At 44.2% G+C, this 23935-nt stretch overlaps 1 protein-coding gene across 4 annotated transcripts in view; it reads left to right on the forward strand.

Annotated features, from left to right (window-relative positions):
• The first annotated feature begins 534 nt into the window (after nt 1-534).
• The window catches only part of DPP4 (dipeptidyl peptidase 4), a 992858-nt gene continuing 969457 nt past the window's right edge, over nt 535-23935 (forward strand). The window contains exon 1 of one of the 4 annotated variants that reach the window (XM_069616324.1): nt 535-655. In XM_069616324.1, coding sequence (XP_069472425.1) covers nt 618-655 — 38 coding nt within the window. In that variant the 5' untranslated portion in view covers nt 535-617. The other 3 variants (XM_069616327.1, XM_069616325.1, XM_069616326.1) reach the window with 3 other exon arrangements.

Below are 23935 nucleotides of genomic sequence, written 5' to 3' on the forward strand. Positions count from 1 at the left end.
CAGTACTGTGGAGGAATTCACAAATACTTCAACGAAAATACGTTTGCACCAGAGGTGTTGCTGGGGGGCGCTAAGGGAGCTATAGCCCCTGGTCTTTTGGTTGTAGCCCTGGATAGAATCTCAGGAGCTACAACCAAAAGGCTAGCTAGCCCCCAGTCCAGACAGTTCCAACATTAGCGTAGCCCCGGATCTTTTTCAGACCTATCAACACCCCTGGTTTGCAGCCTTTGCTGAAATACCCTGACATGGAAGCCCGGCACGTAAACATTGTGTTTAATTTCTCCAGCAGATCTTTATTAGGGCAGATCAAAAATGTCGTTGGCAGGGAAAGAGTTAAGGCTCCGATAGGTACCGGAACGTGTGGTTTGCCTGCAGACTCAAGTGAGCCACGCCTACTCTGCGTGCGGAAGAAAGCGTGCAGAGCTCGAAAGGCCTGTTTCACGACTTTCTGGGGTGTTTGCTCTGTAACTTGCAGATCGTTTAGAATGTGTTTCGTAATTGTATAAACACACGAGCTCCTGTTTATTAAACGCCGTCGTTTTGGAATAAGGCTCCCTTTCCAAACCTAGCTTCTCGGGTTGGTTTCTGCAGACACACCTGACTTCTGTGCATGCAAGATGGCACACGCAACCGTCTCACCTGCGGAAAACAATAGGTCAGTATAGATTAGAGCCCACAAGCGATACACTGTGGTGGCACTCAGTGCCAAATGAACACATTCGACACCGCGCTTGGCGACTGGAGCGCAACCTTTTCTGTTGATCTGTTATGCGTTCTCTTTTCTAAAGGTATGTGGTTTCTAAAGTACGGGATTTGGGTGGGCTTCTAACCAACAGGGGCGCGCGAGTCTTATCCAAAAAATAGTGGGGGACTAACACACGTATAGGGTAGCCAGGTCACAGTAATTGAACGGATCACAAAACGAAATATGCAAATTCCATTAACATTGTCTTTCCCAACTGAGAAAGTACAGCGACCAAATAAGAATTTGTTAAGAGAAGAGAATGCGTTATTGCCAGCTAATTATACAAGCTACGCTTCTTTTAGTACTAAGAATATTTAACAAATGGCAGCCTTTGTTGGGAGAATGAAAATTCACAACATTTTAGGTGCCGGTGCTGTGCTATTTGGGTGTTCTGATGGCTAAGTGGCTCGTTTCCCAATGGGTTCGGTTCCTGGCCGTTGCATTGCACACGTCAAATGCGTAAAACTGTTTTAATTATTATTATTATTTAGAATTCCTCACACACAAGGGGTGGGGGGGGGCGTGCACCCTTTCAAAAAAGTGACCCCTCAACTTAAGCCATGCTTACAACGTTTTCGTATGCATGCTCTTCGCGGTTAAGAGGTTGGTACAGCAATAGTGTGGGATCAGGAGTCAGTATTACTTTCTAAAAATTCGTCATATAAAATATTGTAGTGCATTGGGGAACACTTGCCTCCCAGACATGCCTGTATGTGCCCAGGCACCCGAAATGCTCAACCCTGCTGTGACTGCGCATGCAATGAAACGGGACAACGCAGCATATTGTGTTACTTCCATCCATCTATATGTCGATCTACCAAGCCTCTGTTACCACATTATAATGTTAACAGGGCAACTTGCGGTAATAGTATCAGAAACGCCCACGTGCATGAGATCTGCTGATCTTCCAGAGTAGCAGCGGCGTGGAGCTGTCTTTGGCAAGCCACATTACAACCTTTCTCAAATCCTGTTTAAGCCGTAATGTTGTTCATACAATTCAACTTTGTAGAAACCCATTTCAAATAACTGCAGCGCTTTGGAGGCTACACATCTTTGAACATGCACTGTACTGATATACACTTTCTTCACATGAGAAGAGGGGCAGTGAAGAACAGCGGTTAGAGTGGAAGGTGTGTTTAAAACAGAGGGCCATCGGTATAAAGGGAGTGGGAGGGGCTAGACGTTTGTGGTGAGAGTGAGAAAGGTTTAAGAAGATGCAAATCCGCACATGTCTTTAGTTTTGGAGAGAAAACGGCTCGAGTTTCTAACCTTCTGATTCAAGTTAGCACGCTTGTTTTGTTATTGCCCATGACAGCACTCTTCTGTATCTGAAGGTTTGTCTTTCTCACCTTTCCATATCTCGTGGATCAGGGTGCAATTCCAGATACCTCCTAATGGGAAGGCAAGGGGTGGGTCCCATGTCACTGGTGTCAGGGTGGGTGGAGCACCCACCTGGCTGCCTGGTGCAAAGAATTCGGTGCACATTTAAAATGTTGAGCAGGATGCTTAGGCTCTGGGCTGCCTGCTAGGCTACTATTAACAAGTTCTAATCTGATTGAGTTTGTGTGTGCACTATCACACATATTGTGTTACGTTGTAGGCAAATCTACAACTTTTCCTCCCAAGAAATTAGCAGATTTACCGCACGGTAATTTCAGCAGCGGTAAATCCACCAAAACGTATAAAAATAGTCCGTTACAGCCATAAAAAATGGCAGTGACAGAATTTGTCACGTTTTTCAGACACAGCCAAGCTTGTAATGAGGCCCTATGTCTCTCTTTATGAATACTTTTAAAATTTGTTTTATATGCACACACCAACTTATAGTCAAGTGATGTTAAGATACTTTGTATCCTTATATCTTTTTATATAATGTGTTTTAGTAACTTTACATATGTGCCTAAAACAAGCTGGTGGCTTCTGGGAGATTTTTTTTTTTTACAATTTTTGTGTTATTTCACTTGTGCACTTATCAATGTGCAGTAAATGGCTGCTAAAGATGGTTAGCACCCTAAGGTGGCTGTGCCACAAGGTTTCTTGCCTGATCTTTGGGCACATTGGTATTTTGCCTTCTTCCGGCCTCCTCAGGTCAGGAAATGCCTCACATGGAAATCCCTTTCCCAGTGAAAGCTGAGGCTTTTGCGGGCTAAGGGGCGTTCTGTGTGTGAGCCCGAAGAAGGGGCTGGACTGTCTAGTCGCAAATCACAAACTCTGCTGCTAGTAAGTCTGCTGTTTGAGTGGTGCAGATTCTGACCATTGGTGGGGGCTTGCCCCCAGCCTGAATCTTGGATAAAAGGAGGGTTCCTGCATTTGTTCAGCAGATCATCATTGGAACCAAGACTTCTACAAAGAAAAGCAGCCCGCTGACGACCCGAAGATGACTTCTGCAGTTTACTAGCATTGGCTCCAGTGTTGCCCTGGTAAAGTCCTGCTCCTCTGTCCTGATCCAAAGAAGGCCTTCATTGGTGCTCCAACCCTTGGAGCAGTGGGAACAACCAGTCTTGACCCCTGCTAGAGGATCTGAGCCTTCAGAAGTGTCCCCGGACCAATTGGTGGGCTGACCAGCTCTCTCCTGGACTACCTCACTGCAGCTGTCGTCAGTAGAGCCTTGGAACTTGGCAGATTTTCAGCGTGTGCCACAAATCACCTGCTCCTGCATTTTAATGCCAGTTAGACTGAATTCCTTCTCATTGGGGCCCCTTCTCCCACTTTCCCTTTACCTGCACCTTCCTGCAAGGCAAAAAAACCTTGGTGTCATCTTTGACTGCTCTCCTCGCATCACAGACCTCTCCAAGAAGCCCCACTACCAGCTGCATCTCCTGAGAGGTATTCTTCCTTTCTCCTTCCCCCAGAAGCTCACTGTCTCCAGGGTCCTGGTTCTCTCTAGGCTGGACTACTGCAGCATGCTCTTTCTAAATCTTCCTGCCTCTACTCTTCGCCCTCTGCAAGTAATCCAGAACAGGACTGCAAGACTTGTCCTTGGCCTCAAGCCCAGGGATTGTATTTCTCCAGCCCTGAAATCCTTCCACTGGCTCCTGGTGGCTGCAAGGATCAAGTTCAAGACCCTCTGCATTGTCCACAAGGCTTCCTGGGGCCGGGGAACCACACTACATCCAACTCTATCTTCCTAAGCACTTTCCTTCTCAAGCCCACAGCTCATCCACCTCCAACTCTCTGAGAGTCAGATGCTTCTCCAGGCAGAGAGTGGGTGGTAGATCTCGCCTCGGCTGGTGCCTCCCTGTGGAACAGCCTACCTGCCTCTCTCAAACATGAGCAGGACCACCTCAGGTTCCGGAAGCAACTCAAGACCTTCCTTTTCACTTCTACTTTCTCCCTCACTCTCTGTTGCTGATTTTCTTGTCTGCTGCACTGACTTGGCCTCCCTCTAAACCTTATGGGGACCAGGCTCCTTCACAACCAGTAGCCCCATGCACTGCATTCGGGCCTTCTGCGCACTAGGGACTGTGTCTGCAACCCTACAGTCCCCTGCCTCCTTGCACTTACTTAGAGCCGGCCACCCCAGTGGCACTTACTTGAGCTTAGCTTATTACACTTTGACCATCCCTCCCCCTGGCACTTCCCCTCTCACTGCCCCTTGCACTTGCACAATCTGAATGACTCAAGGCCTAGTAAGATTGCTTTTTTTTGTTCCCTTTTATCTTCCCCTTCCTTGACTTGTCACACCAAGAAACACTTGAGCACAGGCCCGTTATAAATGACTTATCATATCATATGTGTATTCCGTCTCCAAGACGTGACAGTCACAGCAGCAGCTTGCTCTGACCACGGACAACAATCAACAGCAAGGTAACACGTTACACACTTGTTGCACCAAACACTTTGCTTCCACACATGAAATATAAACAATATCAAAATCTAATTAGTTAGCAAACAAAATGATCAAGATTAACATAAAAGTTATTAATTATGGGAAATACAATATTAATCCAAAATAAAATAAATATTGATCAGGATTCACATCTTTTAAAAACAAAAATGATAAATAAAAAGTACCAAATGAAATGCTTAATCAAAATTAATAATTAAAATAAATTAAATCAAAAGTATAATACATATAATACATAAACAATTACATAACACAACATGATACATCAACAAATCAATATTGACTTTTTCAAATGATGGCACGAGTTCCTTAAAAATAAAAGTACACAAAAAATTGAAAACTGTAGAATATCAATATTTTTGTAAATACAAAATATATATAAGTTGGAAAGAATGAGTGAGATTTGTGTGTGTGTGTGTGACATGTACATCGAGAAGCAATTTATGTGTTGCCTCTCATCACGGCTCCAATGTCTCTTATGAGGCACTATGGACTCACCTTTTGAGCACCTTCGAGTAGGATGAGCTTCAGTGTGGGGCCTGCTATTTTGGAAGTTCATGAAAAGGAGGAAGGGTTTACATCACAGCGATCGTTGGTTAGTCTTTGCAGTTCCTGATTTGTCGTTAAGTGAAATGCATTTTATTCTGGAAATCATGCTGGTACACATAGTGTGTGTGTGTGTAGAATTGTAATGTTGGAGGGTTTGATGTCTTATATGCGTGTGTCTGTGTGTGGGTGTGTGTGTACCAGTACTCAACAAATCGGGCAGAATCTATCAATAGCACGATGATGGGCAGGTAAGAGGAGCCCTCTCCTCCTGTTTCACATGTTTATAAGTGCAACGGTTTACATCACAACATCCTTGTTGGTTTGTTTTTCCACAAATCAGGCAGAGCCTCTCAATATCCCGACCATGGAGCGATAAGAGGCGCCGTCTCCTGTTAAATCTGAGAGAGAGAATTGGAAGGTGCAAGGCAGACAGGGAGACAGTTTTCACATGTTCGAGCTACAGTGCTCAAGATTCCCTGACTTACTAGACCAGACCTGCGAGCAGGTAAAGAAAGAAAGACTCACCTTTGTTGTAGCAGTCTCTTCCCATGCATGCACCGACTGAAAAACCAAGATTACCAGTAGCCTATGTAAATCCTTGTTCCAAGGCCCAACATAGGGGGCAGGTACGGCCACCAAACACCAGAAGAGCTGCAAGGAAGTGAGAGGCATCCATCGTTACATTAGAAGATGAAAGGTTCACACACCTGAACATAGTTGTGCTTGGGCAGTTGTTGGAGACGAGACAAGGACCCAATATAAGCTCTCTCAAGAGAGTGTGATCTTTTGGACTGCAGCAGTGTGTTGGATGCAGAAGGAAACCTGAGAAGATAAGGATATGGAGAAGGGAATGAAGAGCTGAAAAAAAGATGCTGAAGAAAAGATGGAGGCGGTAAGGAGAAGGTGGTGGTACGTAGAAAGAGGCCAGACCTAAGGAGGAGGCAGTTTGAAGTAGGAGCATGGAAGGCAAAATAAGAGAGATAAGGATGTGGAGGAGGAACATGAGAGAGGGATAATGAGAGAGAAGAGAGAGGCAGAGAAATCATACACATGATACAATAGTTATAAGGTAGAGTGACACAAGGATGAGCGTTCAGGTGGTGTCAGATGTTGTAGATGCAAACACTAGGGCTCCTATCCAAACCCTGATCTACCCAGGTGGGTTAATAATTGAAAAAAGAGAACGATCAGGGTGACTGAACATAGTGTACACACTTCACCCAATTATCACTCATAAAACAGTTGAACTTATTTTAGATTGGAAGAAATAGATTTTCATTTTCACCAAATGCTCTAATGCATAAATGAGTGTTGAAACCAAGACTTGTTTTAAAACATTACAACAGGACACATATTAAAAAGAAAACAATATCCATAAGTGATTTATTGGTATTTTCCAAGCTGCTTTTGCCTGGACCCAAATGTGAAATAAAATGACATGTACAATCCCTTGCAACATTCAGGTATCACAGTGAACAAATTACATTTAGGCAATGTTCATCAGATTACAACATTTGCAGCGTTGACATTTAACGCTGGCGAGAGTCGACGCAACAGTGTTTCAGTCAATCATTAGCTGATCTGTGTTGCTCAGGTGTAGATTGCCTTCTTCAGGACGGGGTGAAAGTGGGATGGTAGAGTCCTGTTTCTCTCATGTTTTTGTGCTTCCACAGTGTATTTCTAAATGCCACTGTTTAGAAGATGGCTACCATTGTTCATTTGTCTAGTTATCAATCTTCCCTGTGTGTTGATCTCAGTGGGACAATAGCAAACTACCCTTTAAACGAATGCTGGAGTTCATGGTATGCACTGTTTGGCTGGAGCTGGTGTGGTCCAATCACTTAATCGAATATTGTTCCTGATCGTTCTCTTCTTTCAAAGATGCTGTAGATGGTAGCGGAGAAGATGAGAACCAGAGAATGTTTCCCTAACTATGAAATTTCCCTGCATTATCAGGGAGGTCAATGAGGACTGTGTGGTGAGAATGAGGGTCAGCTACTCCAGGCCAAGAGAAGGAGCAAGCTATTATACACAACCTACACACTCAGTATTCAGGGCCCATAACACTCAGCACAGCCCTTGGGCAGACTATGAAGCTTAAAATAACCTGCGGAAGGTTCAAAGAGCATTCTCCTTGGACATTTCTGGGCTTTATGAAACCTTAGCACCTGGGGTGAAGGTGCCTGCCAATGAGGTGCAGAGGAACGCAGGATGAATCGTGTGATCCAAGTCCATATTCTGTCCTGTGGCCAGCAGCTTCTTACCAAGCCCCCATAAGTCCCCCCATGTTGTGGTGCAATGCCAGCCTCCTCCATCACCCACTTCCAACAAACCCCCTTTCCCTCTACATACACTTACCTTCTCTACCAGTGTCATGAAATAAACACTCCCCCCGTAATAAAGTATCCCGGGAAAATGTATTCTGAAATGGAAACTCCCACTGTGAAATAAATTCTCCCCCATGACAAGAAATGAATTTCCGCAAATTTTGATCCCTTCAACATCTTGGATTTTTTTTTACTGGAGGCCTCATTACGACCCAGGCGGTAAGGGGTTAAAGGCGCCGTAAAACGTGGCGGCGCCGTTAACCCCTTCCCACCTAATTACGAGGTCCCTTTGCGGGTCCCCACCTTAACGGCTAGTTTTACCAGCGGTTAAGGAAGGAACCCGCAAAGGGACTTTCGAGGTAATTGCGGTACCGTAATTACCGCCTTCTCATTCTCATTGACCCCTATGGAGGCAAAAATGGGAATGGGGAAGGGCCAATGGTGAATGGGGAATTACCGCCCCGCCAACCTTTGAATGGGGCGGTAATTCCACCATCCACCAAGGCATAATCGGTAAAATACCGGTGTCAAACATGGCGCCATGGTTAACGCCTGGGTCGTAAGGACCCCCTGTGTCTTTTCTCTTCTTGGGAGGGTTTTGAAAAAATCCAGTCAGGCGAGACTCTGTTTAAATAATGTTGAGCAGTCACCTTGATGGGGAGAGACAATGTAGCAGAATAAACTCTCCAACTTGACAGGGGAGATTCTGTATCAGAATACACCCTCCCCCTTGGTGGGGGAGATTCTGTATCAGAATATACTCTCCCCCTTAAAGGGGAGACTCTGTACCAGAACAAACACTCCCCTTGATAGGGGAGATTCTGTAGCAGAATACACCCTCCCCCTTGGTGGGGGAGATTCTGTATCAAAATAAACTCTCCCTCTTAAAGGGGAGACTCTGTACCAGAACAGAATCTCCCAGTGAAGGGGGAGACTCTATATCAGAATAACCTCTCCCCTTGATGGAGGAGTTTCTATAGCAGAATAAACTCTCCCCCTTGACGGGGGAGACTCTGTAGAAGAATAAACTCTCCCACTTGAAAGGGGAGAATCTGTACCAGAATAAGCTCTGCCCCTTGAAGGGGAGGTGCTGTGTCAGAATAAACTGTCCACATTGAAGCGGGAGACTCTGTAGCAGAATCAACTCTCTGCCTTGAAAAAAGAGACTCTGTATCAGAATAAACTCACCCCTTGATGGGGGAGATTCTGCAGAAGAATAAACTCTCCCCTTGATGGGGGAAATTCTGTAGTAGAATAACCCCCCCCTTGAAAGGGGAGACTTTGTACCAGAATAGACTCTGCACCTTGAAGGGGATACGCTGTGTCAGAATAAACTCACCCTATTGAAAAATGAGACTCTCTATCAGAATAAACGCTCCCCTTGATGGGGGAGATTCTGCAGCAGAATAAACTCTCCCCTTAAAAGGGGAGATTTGGTACGAGAATAAACTCCCCCCTTGAAGGGGTAGACTCTGTACCAGAATAAACTCTGTCCCTTAAAGGGGAGACGCTGTGTCAGAATATACTCTCCCCATTGAAGGGGGAGGCTCTGTAGCAGAGGAAACTCTTTCCCTTGAAAAAGGACACTGCATCCGAATAAACTCTCACCTTGATGGTGGAGATTCTGTATCAGAATAAACTTTCCCCCTTGAAGGGGAGACTCTGTATCAGAATAAACTCTCCCCCTTGATGGGGGAGATTCTGTATCAGATTAAACTCTCCCCTATTAAAGGGAGACTCTGTACCAGAATACACTCTCCCCTTGATGGTGGAGATTCTGTATCAGAATAAACTTTCCCCCGTAAAGGAGAGACTCTGTACCGGAATAAGCTCTCCCTCTTGAAGGGGAGACTCTGTAGCAGAATTAACTCTCCTCCTTGATGGAAAAGATTCCATAGCAGAATAAACTCTCCCCCTTGATGGGGGAGACTCTGTAGTAGAATAGACGCTCCCTCTTGATGGTGGAGATTCTGTATAACAATAAAAACCTCCCCCTTAAAGTGAAGACTCTGTATCAGAATAAATTCTCCCCCTGAAAGGAAAATAAACTTTCCCCTTGACGTAGGAGATTCGGTATCAGACTAAACTCTCCCCCTGAAAGGGGGAGACACTGTATCAGAATAAACTCACCCCATTGAAGGGGAAGACTCTGTATCAGAATCAATGCAACGCCTTGAATGGGAGATTCTGTTGCAGAATAAGCTTTTCCCCGTGATGGGAGAGACTCTATATCAGAATAATCTCTACCCTTTGAAGGGTAGAAACTGTAGCAGAATAAACTCTCCCCCTTGAATGGGAGACTCTGTAGCAGAATAAACTCTCCCCCTTCAATGGGAAACTCTGTATCAGAATATACTCGCCCCTGTAAGGAAGGCATGGTATTGAAGCAAGACAGAAACAAGTGACACAGTTCAAGGGTGTTCATTGAACTTTTAACACGAGTGTAATAACACCTATCTGAACCTAAATCTAAGATGGAAGCAAGTTATGGCCATCAAATAATAATAATGCCGTCCTAGTGGAGTCTTGTCAACATAAAAAGGGCCTATGCTTAAAAAAACTATTGCCAATCCTTACAGCTAATTTACAAATAGTGTGGGATAATGTTCGTTAAAAAAGTTTATTTTTATTTTTTATTATTTCATACAGTTTAATAAACTTTTTAAATGAATGCATCGCTTACTACAAAAATTAATACGTACATAAAATCTTCACTTTTACATTAATAAAAAATAAACAGAAAGTGGACATTAAGCAAAACTACTGTATATTCCGTCACTAGACTTGATCTCCAAGAAGACACTTCTCTGCATCCAACTTATTTTGAAGCTTTACCAAATACCTTGTGAGCGCTAGAGTTAATTGTTACAATCACTGTTGTGCATTTGGCGCCACCAGTCCTCACTACTGTAGGTTGTCCATTTCTTTCCCCAAGAAAAAAGTTCTCATATTTCTTAGGTGCAGGCGAAAGAGGACTAGATGTTTTAGATTTTCTTCATTGTGATTGCAAAATCTACAGTTCATTTTTCCGGCATGAATAATTCTTCTTTGAACCAGGATTTTGTTTGTTTCAAATAGAGCGTTTACATGGTTTACATGTAATTCAGAATTCTATTGACTCCTTTAGCTTCCACCGTCTCGATCCAATCCAATTGCAGGAGTTTTTTCTTGACTGCATTTGGATTGCCCCATAGTGTTTTTTCATCAGAGGACAATTGGGCTAGGATGTCTTTACATTGCTGTCTCCATGAGGATAAAGCGAACGTCTGGTCTTGCATTTATTTAGAATCCATTAGGACTTTGAAGGGAGCTAGTTCAGTCTCTTCTATGGTCTTCCTACATAGGGACAATTTGTTTCCCATTAACCTTGCGTTTAGTGAGGAAAGCCCCACCTCGTATAACACACAGGCAGTCGGGAAACTCAACGGTATTTGTAAGATTTTTTTCCAGAACTTACTTTCACATCTGGCCCAAATCTCTGAACACCCAAACATACTTTCTGCTCTAAAAGTCAGGATAGGGGACATCTTACTCTTATAAAACCTTTTATTATCGGGATATAAGAGACGTTCCCGTATTTTTTGTGCAGACTCAAGCCTTGCATTGTTAGCTGTTTGCAGTTGCTTATGCTCTTCTTCGTCATTGGGTCATCGTTGATGTTTGAGTTTATCATTGTCCCCAAGTATCTTGTGTATGTTACTTTGTTCAGGGCTTCCATCCCCAAAGTCCAATAGGGCTATGGGCCGGTAGTTCGCTGGATTTGTGCGGTCGCCCTTTTTATATATTGGGACTATTATTCCCAATTTCCACTTAGTTGGAATCCGGCCTTCTTTCGTTATGTTTTCGAAAAGTATATTGCAAAAGTCTGTCCCTTCCTCAATGTTGTTTTTAAGAATGGCATTTGAGAGCCCATCGGGACCTGCCGCTCTTGAGGAGTTGATCTTTTGTATGGTGTTCAAGATCTCTTCATGTTCGAATACTAGATCCCATGGCAAACTTACACTCAGGATTGGTGAGGTAGTGTTTTTCTTTCTTTTGAATAAATTGCCATAATGGCTTATCCATTGATTTTTGGACACCATATTTACTAGCCTTGCTTTTTGAGGATTGTCCAACTCATTCACTATCGACCAAAAGCTTCTTGGGTTCTTCTTATTCAGTGCCACCAGAATCACTTCTGCGTCCCTCTGCTCAAGGAGCCCGTGGTGCGCTTTGATCCAATTATTGTAGATTTTCTTTACTTTTCTTATTTTGTGTTTTTGGTCAGGCATCACTTTCATAGATATTCTTCTTATGGCCGAGCGCAGATCTCTTTTTTTCGAGCAACTTCAGGGTCGAAATTATGTCTTTGAAAAGTCGGTTTGTTACGAGATTGTTTTTTTGTTCTGTATACCTCTAGCAGGACCTGATATTCAATTAGATCGTTCACTTTGTCCCCATCTTTCGGTTTTATCAATTCTGCCAGTGCCGGGATATCGCTGGATCTTAGGTGTAGACGATTGCCACCTGGTTGCAACGCAATCCGCATCTTCCATTGTTCTAAGTCTGCTGATGTCTCTGTCGCCATTCCATTGTTACCGCATTGTGATCACTTTGTGGTGATTTGATTACATGCAAGGCTTTAATTTCATGTGATGTTCTTTGGGATACAAAAAAGTAAGCCAATATGGATTTTTGCTTGCCTCTTTCCTAGCTTACATTTGGGGGGAAGTCACCTGCTGATGCGCCATTCATCATGTGCAAGAAGTGGGTGGACATTTCCTCCAGCCATGACTCGCTTTTACTACTCTCCTTCTTTTTCAAGCCTTTTTTGGTATTAAGTGTATCTAGCAGCTTCATGTTAAAATCGCCACACAGGACGATTTGCGCGTTGTCGTTTCCAATCATGATGCTATCAATGGTGTCTAGAAGGTCCTTTTTGAACTTTAGATGTTCCGCTGGTGAGGTGTTCTAGTAAACATTTAGCACATGCACAATATTTGTTCCTCTTTTTGCTGAATCATTGGCTTCTAAACTCGCATATTGGATATGAGGCGAGATATTATCTGATGTCTTTAATTTGAATCCACTTTTTCTTTTTACCAGAATGAACTGACCAGACATCAGTCTGCCTTTCCATTGGACAATTGCTGGGTTAAACGCCACTTCAAAGCCGTCTACGCAGGGCATTTTAACCAGCCATGTTTCCTGTAGGCAAATAATATCTGCCGATGACAGGACTTTTAGGAACGATTTTAATAGTGCGCGAAGCCTCTTGTGTTCCAGATTGCCCACACTATGTTATCCTGATGGTCCTGGCATTAACTTTCAGAGGTACCGTTTATGACCTTGGCCACCCAAGTCCAGCAATTTTGTTCTTCATCTGCCTCGTCGAGCATTCTTGCTTCAGGGCTTACTTGCTTTCTGATCCCTGCATTTTGCACTGTGATTTAGATTTTTTTCAGTTTTAGATTTTCTGACGAGTCCAACGATGGTTGTGTTTGGACTTTTGTGTGCCCGTTAGTTTGCTTTCCTTGCTCCTTTATTGGAGTGTTCCCCAGTGCATTATCAGTTATAGGCTCTTTCAGATTCACATTTGGAACACCTGATTTTAGAGTTTCAAGTGATTCTGAATTCCCTAGAGCATTGTCTACCTCATAAACCTGGAACCCTGCCTCTATCAGTTGTCTCTCGCACATCATCACTGCTTCAGCAAGTTTGCGGTCTTTGATGTGCAACAAGGCACTTTTGCAAATAAGGTCTTCCAGTATTTGAACACGCTCAATCTCAGCGCCTTTAGTTGTTCTCAATACAGGAATAAATTTGAACAGCTGTAGTATTAGGTTTCTGTTTATGGGCAGATATCCTCTTTTATGCTCCATTCCTTCAATCAGGATTCTGTAGACTGTGGATAAATTCAGTTACTTTATAGGACCTGGGTTTGGCTTGGGGTTTCTTGGATCATCTCTCCGTGCCTTGTCTTGAGCTCTCTCTGGTAACAGCTGTGAGATACTTGGTAATAGTGGTACCGTGGCCGTTACACCCTGACCACCAAAATGGTTTTGAATGCTTTGTTTTCGTTTTTCTTCGATAGTTTGTAAGACTTTATTCTTTGCTTCGTTTCTCGCATTACTTGTATAAACATTACAGATTTTTTTTTTTCAGAGATGGGGACCAGGATATCACCCGTTTCACCGGTTGGACTCGCACTTTTGGACTCTGACAACTCGTTGAGGGTGTCGGAGAACTTTCCTCTTCATGGACTTTGGGGTCAGGGTGACAGTCACTTTCCACTGACCTCGCTTTGGCCATTCTCGGGGTCCCTTCATCATCCTCTGTTCCCTCAAGACAATAAGTGGACATGTTCAGTAACCCGTCGTCCGCATTTGATTTGTCCTCCTGATTTCCACTATGTTTGGTACTGCTCACCTTGTTGCTTGCTTCTTTCGTGCTTGGTGAACCATCTTTCTTTTTTGGCACCTTTGTCGCATCATTGTTTGCGATGTTGTGATTATTAAAGGTCACATTCAGTGCTTTGATGTTTCTAAAGAAGTTGGTCGAATTTCGGGAGTTTTTATTTTTTGGCATTGCAATGTTTTTTTATTTTTTTGCATTTGCCTTGTTTCTGGTCCGTTTCTAGCTTTTTTATCTACGTCTGAGGTTTGCGACTTTTCAAATATATCAAACCATTCAGTGTTCTTCGCTTCTGGGGCACTTGCACTCAGTTTGAATTTGGGGCCGGAGCTTTGCACGTCTTCCGTCGCATCATTTAAGGAGGATTCAGGGACTGCACTTGGCTGCTCAACCTGCGTTGTTCATGACGCCGACGGTTTCGTTAGATCTATAGTAGGGGACAAGAATGTCACTTCTTTATTCTCCGCTGCTATCACGGGTGACGCTGCCAGATCTTTGTCAACTCTTCTTGGCCTTTCGCCTCCCCTGCCAACGCTCTAGTTGCTTCTTTTTCTTTGGCTGTGGTCACCTGCGATGTCTGTTTCTCATTGATCGAATCAGTTTCATTCTTACTTGAGCTTAAGGAAGAGTCTGTGGCCGACCAGCCCTTTTCCAATTGGGGCACCAATAATGACAAAGGACGTTACACGCTCGAAGTTTGCGTTGCTTCTCTACTGGCTCTTCATCATGTTCCTTCTGTAATAAGGATAAAGCTAGTCTAGTGACTTCCACCAGTAGTCGTTTATCTTCTGAGTTGTTTTTCAGTGAATCTTTCAAGACTGATAGTGAATGTCGTTACCGCGTCTTGTGACAGTAATTTGCGTCATCATGTCCACCAGATCACTTTCTAATTTTATCATTTTAGAGTTTAAAAGAGCAATTAGAGTGCCCTGGTCTCTGTAATTCTCATGCAGATTTTCATATAACTTCGTTAATGGCGCCACAGCTATTATGCAGGCAGAGAGCAGTATTGGGCGCAAGGCGCTAATGCCCTGCTCCACTCTCTCCACCGAAGACTGCTGCTCACATTGCTCTTTAGGCTTGTGGGGTCTCGGATCATGGTAACTCTGCTGTCGTTTGTTAGGAGAGTTGTACTCTTCGTCTGAGGAAGACGAAGAGGAAGTCATGACCATTAACCCTTGATGCTGGCATGCCACTGATACCCCTCTAAGAGCAATACGTGGGTTTGGCAATAGTGTTCGGTTATGGCTCTTGAACCTTTTCAGGGTGCCACACACTTCACTTGCAGAGCTTAGGTCGAGTCTAATTCTTTTTTTGGAAATCATTATGTCATCATTTCTTTTCTCAAAGATTGGCGCATTTGCTTCCAGACTGACAATATAGGTCTTCGCTTTTTCTTGGTGGTGCTGGTCCACGGCTATATTTGGTATAAGATTGCTTGGTGTTTTGCTGTTGATTTTGCATGCATTGGATAACTTGCTGTTCATGTCCATCAAGTCTCTGATGACTTGGTCAGCAATTACCAAAGAATTCCGGTGGAAGGGGAGCTCGTTCTGCTTTGTGAAATCCTGGATTTTCTGCGAATTCAACAGTTCGCAAACTTCTTCGGCACTAATCTCCTCATCTTCCTCATCTTCAGATGGAATATTTGGGGAGCAGCCCCAACACTTCCACATTCCCGGAGGCTCGTTGGTGCGATCCAGTCGCACTCAGGCAGAGCAGACTCGAGCGGCTGCCGTGTCTCGTGCCGCACTGAAACAATAAGCCTCGAGATTACCTGTGAAACTTCTGCATTCACTGTGAAGTCTATTCACTCGACCCAGCACCTGCACTACTGGTCCTGGCGTCTGGCGACTTTCTCCCTATCCAATGCGTGGGCGCACCAATGCGCTTGAGATAATGCGCACCGGCAAGGTCACTGACTCGGAGCCCTGATGAAGGCGGCCTGTACATCCACCTTTGACCACCGAAACGTGACGATTACAGGTAACAGTGATCTACCTGTACTACAGCCTGTTGGAACTTTCACCACCAACTAGCACTTAATCACGTTCACGTTAAAGACCCTGCATAACTCATTGACTCTCTTATCAAAAAACTCTAGCCCCACTAATGAGGAACTAATGTACCAAAGAAGGGGGTTTCATGATGCAATGAACTTTTCACAAAATTGCACATGCATGTATATTTTGTTTTTGTTATTGAACTCAATTTGAAGTATTCTTCATTTTGAGCTGTTTGTTTATGTTGTAAATAGATGAAACGTGTCTATATTACCTGTTTATAACTTGTCTAAAAATCTGCTGATGTCTTTTACTTTTATTCTCAAAATACATTTCTTATCAACTTTTGGTTTAAATGTTGTATTGTTTTGTTGAACGTTTTAGAACCAACCTCCCGAGTGGGTGGTAAAGATTGATTGAGCTGCTGATTCATTTTGGGATTGCTAGAATTAAGCAACTCACTTCTGTTCTAAATAGCCCGAGATATCAGGCCAAAGAATTGTTTGTCCTGCTTTTCTTGAATCTCTGTGGTTATAGTTACAACAGCGAGGGTACTCTTCCAGTTCTTATAGTCGGAATATTCTATAGTCGCTATATAAATGCCAAATTATTTGGGGAGGACACTGGATTGCCATGAAGCTGAGCTTGAGTCGCCTGAGTGTCGCTATCTAGGGAGAGATTCCTTGCCGTTCGATAGGCAACAGGTTTTTTTTGGGGGGCGTTGTTTATTAATTTTTGCCACTGTTTTCCACGCCATTATTTTTAGGGGGGCAATGGCTGTTGTGTTCATGACGCCCATCATTGCACTGGGTTGTTCACACCTGCCGTCTTGCTTTGGCGCGGCTGCAAAATACTCTCCCTCCCCCTCACCTCTCTCTGGCAGTCTTTCAGTATGTGCTCGAGTCAGCTCAGCTCCCAGCGACTCGCGGCAGGAGGGGCCGCCGCCACCATCGAGCCAGCCAACGTATTTTCCCTGTTGCAGTGCTCCAACTTGCGCGGGCCCCTCCCCCTCGCTCTCACCACCCGTGGCTCGACAATCAGCCGCGCCAACGAGAAGCAGCTCGCGTCCATGACCCAGCTCCACCGGGAGCCGCGGTAAGACCTTTTGGTAACTTGTCGCTGGCACTGATTTGGGGGGCATGAAGAGCGGATTAATGGGGGTGTTCTCAGGGCATTGAGCAGTTGTGGGCGTTGGCGAACCCACCTCACCGCCTCCACCTCCACCGCCTCCACCTCCTCCTCCTCCGCTTGCACTTCCATAGTCACAGTCCAACCTCCCCAGCACCGCTGGACTCACTTGTTGGGTATCGCGGTCAATTTCACTCACGCCACTCAGGCCGGGAGGCTCGGGTTTGTCCATTATGCTCTCCACTGCCACTGCCACTGAGGGGGCGTCCTCTTCGGGGTCCACTTCGCGGGCTATGGCTTTGGCTGTGGGGGGAGCAAACCAGACACCTGGCTTCGGGGCCTGTTTCCCATAGAGTGCTGATGTTTTTAGCGCCTGTTTGACTTGAGCACGGGTTGCCGGAATACCCGTTCTTGAGCTCATATCACGGCCCCCCTGCGGCCCCCCAGGGAACACAGGCAACGCACTCATGCCACACTTCGCGTGGTGGAGGGGATCATATCAGTAGGCTCCACCTTGAAAAGTTGAAGTAAAAGAAACACTGCTTCACTGGATCAGCTCTCCACGCAGACACAGGCAACACACTCCTGCCACACTCCAAATGAAGATTTTTTTGCAAATAAGTCAGGATGTTCAGGCTGTGTGCCTCCCTTCCCCATGTTTTCAGCACAGTACAAGGCTATTCACTCGAGCATAGCACACACTCTGGCTTCTTTGACATGAGGATACAGTTCCAGTACCAGCATCAGGGCCTTCTGTTCCCAAGTCTCTTTACTCATCAGTATCTTGATTCAGAGGGCCCGATGTATCAAAACAAAACACAAAGTTATTTTCCTCCCACAAGTATTCAATTCAGATGATTCACTCTTCACCCTGGATCCATCTCTTCCGGGCTCAGATCCCCCTTTTTACAAATAGTTATCGCGTGACAAGCGGTGCACCCCGATGCCCCACTATCTGGCTCAGATCCCTTTTTACAATTAGTTCTTGGGTGACTCACGGTTCACCCCTGTTGCGGATGAAATCTCAGGTATGCCAGAGCAATGCTGGAAGTCAGCGGACTTGGAGAGCCCAACTCCCTCCCCTAGTAAACACATAGGACTCAGTCAAGGGCAAGTTCGAACTGCATTTTACTACCAACAAAACCAACAGGGATCGATAGAAGAACACAGGTGCATTCCAGTACGTCCAACACGTTGTCCTTTTTGCGAAAAAAAGTGACAGAAACCAAATGTCTTGCGCTCACAGCAAATTTTATTTTTCAATTTGATGAATCAATGGTTGTAATTATATTACCCTCGACACGTGTTTCACTGTCCCAACTTGATAGACAGATCCTCAGGAGGGAGTAACAGAAGTATACATTGTCATTCTATGACCACTCTTAATACATTTAGATTGCAGTTCAATTATTTCTCTAAAATACAAAAAAGAAACATATTTTGTTATAATTACTTTCAAAATCTTTCATGGTTTGTTGCAAACACTCAAAATTTTAGTGATTTCCCATTACATAGCCTTTTTCCCCCTTCACTGATTTGACATTTAACACTTAAAGAGACTTATTTTAAAGATATTTGTTGTAAATATTTAGGTGCACTCACTTGTGATTTTGTTTCACACAAAGCCGCTATGTTTGTTTGGTAATTACTCTGGGTGGCGTTTTCCCTTTATAACGGTATCCCAATAGTGCATTTAAATCTCGAACTAAAGAGAGAGGGACACCAAAGTTAGCAGGTATCTTGTGGCGTTTACCCTAATCTTAAAGCACTTTTTTCAAACTGAATTCCTAAAATATACCTGTTTGCTTTATATAGCCTGTTATTCTATATTTTACTTACCTTTAGTTTCTTTAGTGCGACGATTATTCGCCACCCAGAGTAATTACCAAACAAACGTAGCGGCTTTGTGTGAAACAAAATCACAAGTGAGTGCACCTAAATATTTACAACAAATTTCTTTCAAATAAGTCTCTTTAAGTGTTAAATGTCAAATCAGTGAATGGGGGAAAAGGCTATGTAATGGGAAATCACCCAAATTTTGAGTGTTTGCAACAAACCATGAAAGATTTTGAAAGTTAATTTGAACAAAATATGTTTCTTTTTTGTACGTTAGAGAAATAATTGAACTGAAATCTAAATATATTAAGAGTGGTCATAAGAATGACAATGTATACTTCTGTTACTTCCTCCTGAGGATCTGTCTATCAAGTTGGGACAGTGAAACACGTGTCGAGGGTAATATAATTACAACCATTGATTCATCAAATAGAAAAATAAAATTTGCTGTGAGCGCAAGACATTTGGTTTCTGTCACTTTTTTTCGCAAAAAGGATAACGTGTTGGATTGATTTAACAGCCTGATCAGCTTTAGGCTAGATAAACCAAAAGGTGCTGCCCAGCAACCAATCAAGCAGTATCAAAATCACTAATTATTGGAAAAATAAGGCTCGCCAAGGAATTGTGTAAAGCTGAAAACAGGGGACCATTTGGAAACCTAAACTTATACAGCATTCCAGTACGTCTCAGCTTTTCCTGGCTCGCAGGCCAGTTTTAGTGTAAAATGACATCACTACTCTGTCATTACTTGGCCCGCTCTCGAAAAACCTATCTGTGTGTGGGATTGGCCGTAACAAGTCAAATAACCTTTATGGTCACCTTTACGTACTATTCTACTGGCTGTTACATGTCAGGAGGCTTGGCTGTTCCATCCCCAATTCATTAATATGACATTGTTGCAGAGTAATGGGCCTATCGTTTGTTTTTGCCCGTTACTACCCACCCCTGGAGTGCTAAACTGTGATTGGATAGAGCTGATTCCCCCAGGCCTGGTACTTGACCGAGTTCTCAGCTCACAGTGTGCCTCTTCAAGGTCATGTGAATGATTATGTGTCTGTATTGTAACTTGTGTACACCACCTTTGCCTTATGAGAATATTCTCCTAACGGTAGCAACACTTGTAGTAATCTGTGGCTGGCTGCTGGGACTGGCTTCTTCTTCCCACCCTGGAATTCTGTCCATTATTCCATTCAGCTGCACCATGTTTTTAGAGACCACAAAATCGAGCTCTGCAGCTCCTAATTATGAGGATTTATTCCGTGTTCCTTCAGCTGGTCGCTTTGTCATCTGGGGATTGGAATGTCTTTGTATCTCTTGACCTTGGCTGTGGACCCTGTCTCACGCGTCTTGCTCTCTGTTCAGCCTGACTCAACTCAGCTCGTCTCCTGCTTGATTTGAGGGCTGCTGTAATTTTCCTAAATCTTATAATGCAGTTTCTACACTGTCCATGTTATACTACATTCCCATGGGTTTGCTATGCGTGGTTTGATCCAGTCTCGTATACATTCCTGTGCATCCACGTGATTATTCGCTTTAAGCATCAGCAAGCTCACTCAGGATCTCTTGTGCCTTGCGGTTTCTGCGTTACTGCATTTGGCTAATGATAAAAGCAATGACAGTATTTATATGTATCTGTCCTCTACCTATAGAACTGTGCACTCATGTTCTTCATGTAGTCAAGTGTGTGTTTGTGTGGTGCAGTGCAGACTGCACATATACTTCATGTCTAATGCTGCTGTGTCGTGGTATCTCTGACGACATCAGCAACATGGCTTCTTGATGCTTAGGCCAGGCTGTCCATACTGTTGTCTCTGACCATGGTAATCAGCTCTTCACTCACGCATGGATAGATTTGTACCATACTTGGTCTGTATGCTGACTGAGAGGGTACCTCTCAGTGTGTTTGTCGATCATTGGTGCATTTGGGATTCGTCCAAAAAAGAATGTGGGGTTTCAGGCTTTTCTGGCCTTCTGTCTTGTCATGAACTTGATGGGAGGGGTGGTGGTCCTAGGATCCTGACTCCCTCTTCACCCCGGATCCCCCCTGTCAGGCTCAGATCCCTTTTTACAATTAGGTCTCGGGTGACTCACGGTTCACCCCAGATCCCCTTTTGTGGGGCTCAGATCCCTTTTTGCAATTAGTCTCCCTCAGCCGGGCTCAGAAAAATCTCAGTTTCAGTTTTGTTATTGAAGACTTTCAAATGTGCACAGGATTTGGCTTGACCCTATGCAGGGCCACTTCGACTTCACAATTTACAATTACACTCTCATCAGAAAGAGGGGTTCCCTTCCCCTAGCTTTCTCTCAGTATCCCTCTATCAGGTTCACACTTGACTTTTTGTAGTCCCAGTTCCCAATTTTACACTCTCCGTTGGATACCTAAAAGAGACTTTAGAATGAGCACCCATGTGGTGACGGATCACTCTGTATGGTATCTATTCTGTTTCAAAAGTTCACTCACTCCTTGAATATTCAATTATATTTGTGTCGCTCAGCACATACACCTTATGCTTTGTTCTTTGCAGTGTAGAGGAGGAGCCAAATGCCTCTACCGGAATTCCCACCCCTATTTTGCCTATATGTGGGGAAGCGGAAATAGTGACAAGCACGACACCTGTAATGAAGCCCATAACACAAAAAGCCTTTGAGACAAGGTATCAATTGAGAAAACCATTCTTCATGTATCCGCAAAGTGCTGACCGTCTCTTGAAAGAAATCCCTGAAGAGCATGTAAAGACGAATGTAAGAGGAGACTGGTGACATCACAGGTAGCAAGGTGACACGCCAAGGAGAGATGCCAAGAAAGAGGGTGAATAGACCATATAGAATCTGATGACGAAGTAGAGGATCGAGTGAAACCTTACGTGTGCAATGAAGATTGCACATGCAAAGAGCACTGAAGGAAATGCAAACAGTTTTAGAATTGTACAGATGCAGTAATGCAAGTAGACTAAGTATTCATGAAGGCTAACTATACGTCGTGAATAGACTGCAGGCGATGCCACCATTATATAAAATCTGGATATTCTATGTTGTATTTTAGCAAACTAGGACCTCATGAAGAGAAGGGCTGAAAAGTGTGACCAGTAGAATAAGAACAGCTAATGATGGAGGCAGAATCGAGAAGGCTTGTCTGGCCCAGTGTCAAGGGTTGAGGCGGCCAAGAATCTTCTTATCTATCATGGAAAGATACAATGAACATGAGAGACGAGACAAGCTCCTGTTAAGGTGTGACAGAAAGACAATGAGTGCCACTTTTTACTTTTTAATAGTACAAACCTTTCAAGCCGCATGGCTGGTCTACTGCAAGCTGCCTAGACCCTTTGCATCTCCACTTGAACACAGTGAGTGCCAATCCTGCCCACCTGATTCGAACACACGTGCCAAACAGCTGCGCAACCCTGATCTCCCTGGATCAATCACCTTATGGTGCTGCTCAACCTGCTATAACTGCGCACACAGTGCTGAACTCTCCTTAGTCAATGTAATAGCGCTGCATATGACAAGCCCCTCTGTCTATATAATTGTTTGTCTCTAGCATGCCACTGCATACAAGTAACATTGCATCCTGACTCTCTATGCCAGATTGCCTTAGCATTTACTTACATACTAGCTGTCTCACATCTTGATAGCCTTGCCTAAAGAATTTTGTGACTCCTTAGCATTTAGTTGCATACTAGCTATCGCTCATCTTGATAGCCTTGCCCAAAAAGTTGTGTGACTCCTCAGCATTTACATGCATACTAGCTTTGTTGCATCTTGATTGCCTTGCGTGAACTATTATGTGACCCCTCAGTCAAAACTTGACACTCGAAATGGCCACTCGCAGACTATCCATCCCTCCTCATTCCTCCATGAACTGCAGCAGTTGAATACTGTCCCTAGCCTCATGAACACAACATACCTAAACCCCACCACAAATCCACTTGCCCGCCTAACCAAGACCAAACAGCACAACAAACCCTTAGGCTACAACCCCCCTAATACTCTACTAAGAAATGAAAAACTCAGGTACCGGACCAAACACCATCACAGAAACCAAAACCAACTCATAGCTAACCACCTATCTAACACCTGTCCTCACAATAATATCATCAACACCTCTCCACCTACGGCAACTGACCAGCAGTGCCAACACAAGATAAACAATTCAACCACACCTTTGAGAACACAGCCCAAAACCTCGACAACCCTTAATAAAATCAAACACACGAGCACCACCATTCCTATCAAGGGTGCCTTGAGCAATGTACGATCCCTCCCGGCACATGTCCTGGATATCTCGGATCTCATCACTGCGAATAACCTAGACTTCATCACCATAACAGAAACCTGGCTGCACCCTGCTGCCGGCCCATCACTAGCCCCCACCCTCCCAGATGGCTATTCCATCATCTGGAAAGACAGGACTAATGCCAAAGGATGTGGCATCACTTTCATCTTAAAAACCAACCTTGACCTACGTGAAACCTCCAACTCAGCCCTACCTTCAGCAGAATCACTGTCTGCTAAAATAACCAAATCAAAAACAACCTCCCTAATGCTACATCTAATATAAAGACCACCTGGCCGTATCTCCTCCTTCGACAAGGACATAGCCACCCTACTTGCCACCAACCTAAACTAACATCCAAAGTCCTCATCCTGGGAGACTTCAATCTGAGACTTAATGACAGCACCAACTCCCATGCAACCACATATGCAATACCATAGAAACGCAGGGTTTCACTCTACAATCCACAGGCCCAACGCACGTGAAAGGTTGCACCCTTGATCGGCTTGTGGACCATAACTGCCATTTGATGATCACTAATAACCCATCCCCATGGTCCGATCACAATACCATCCTCTTCTCTATTAGCACTCAGACACAGGTCTGTACGCCGCCCATGGTCACACCCGCTACTCAAACCCGCAACCTCTGCAACATCACCCCTGATAAAATGCTACCTTTACTCTTACCGCTCAACACCGATACTCCAATCATTGCCAACCTTCTCTGGTTTACACCTATAATCAGAAAATGGAGGCATCCATTAATAAAGTGGCACCTTTGAGCACTTGCAAAGCTAAACCTAAATCTCATATCAACCACTGGTATACCTCA

Source organism: Ambystoma mexicanum, chromosome 9 (genome assembly GCF_040938575.1).
Source record: "Ambystoma mexicanum isolate Mex_15411 chromosome 9, UKY_AmexF1_1, whole genome shotgun sequence".
Taxonomy (NCBI): Eukaryota; Metazoa; Chordata; class Amphibia; order Caudata; family Ambystomatidae; genus Ambystoma; species Ambystoma mexicanum.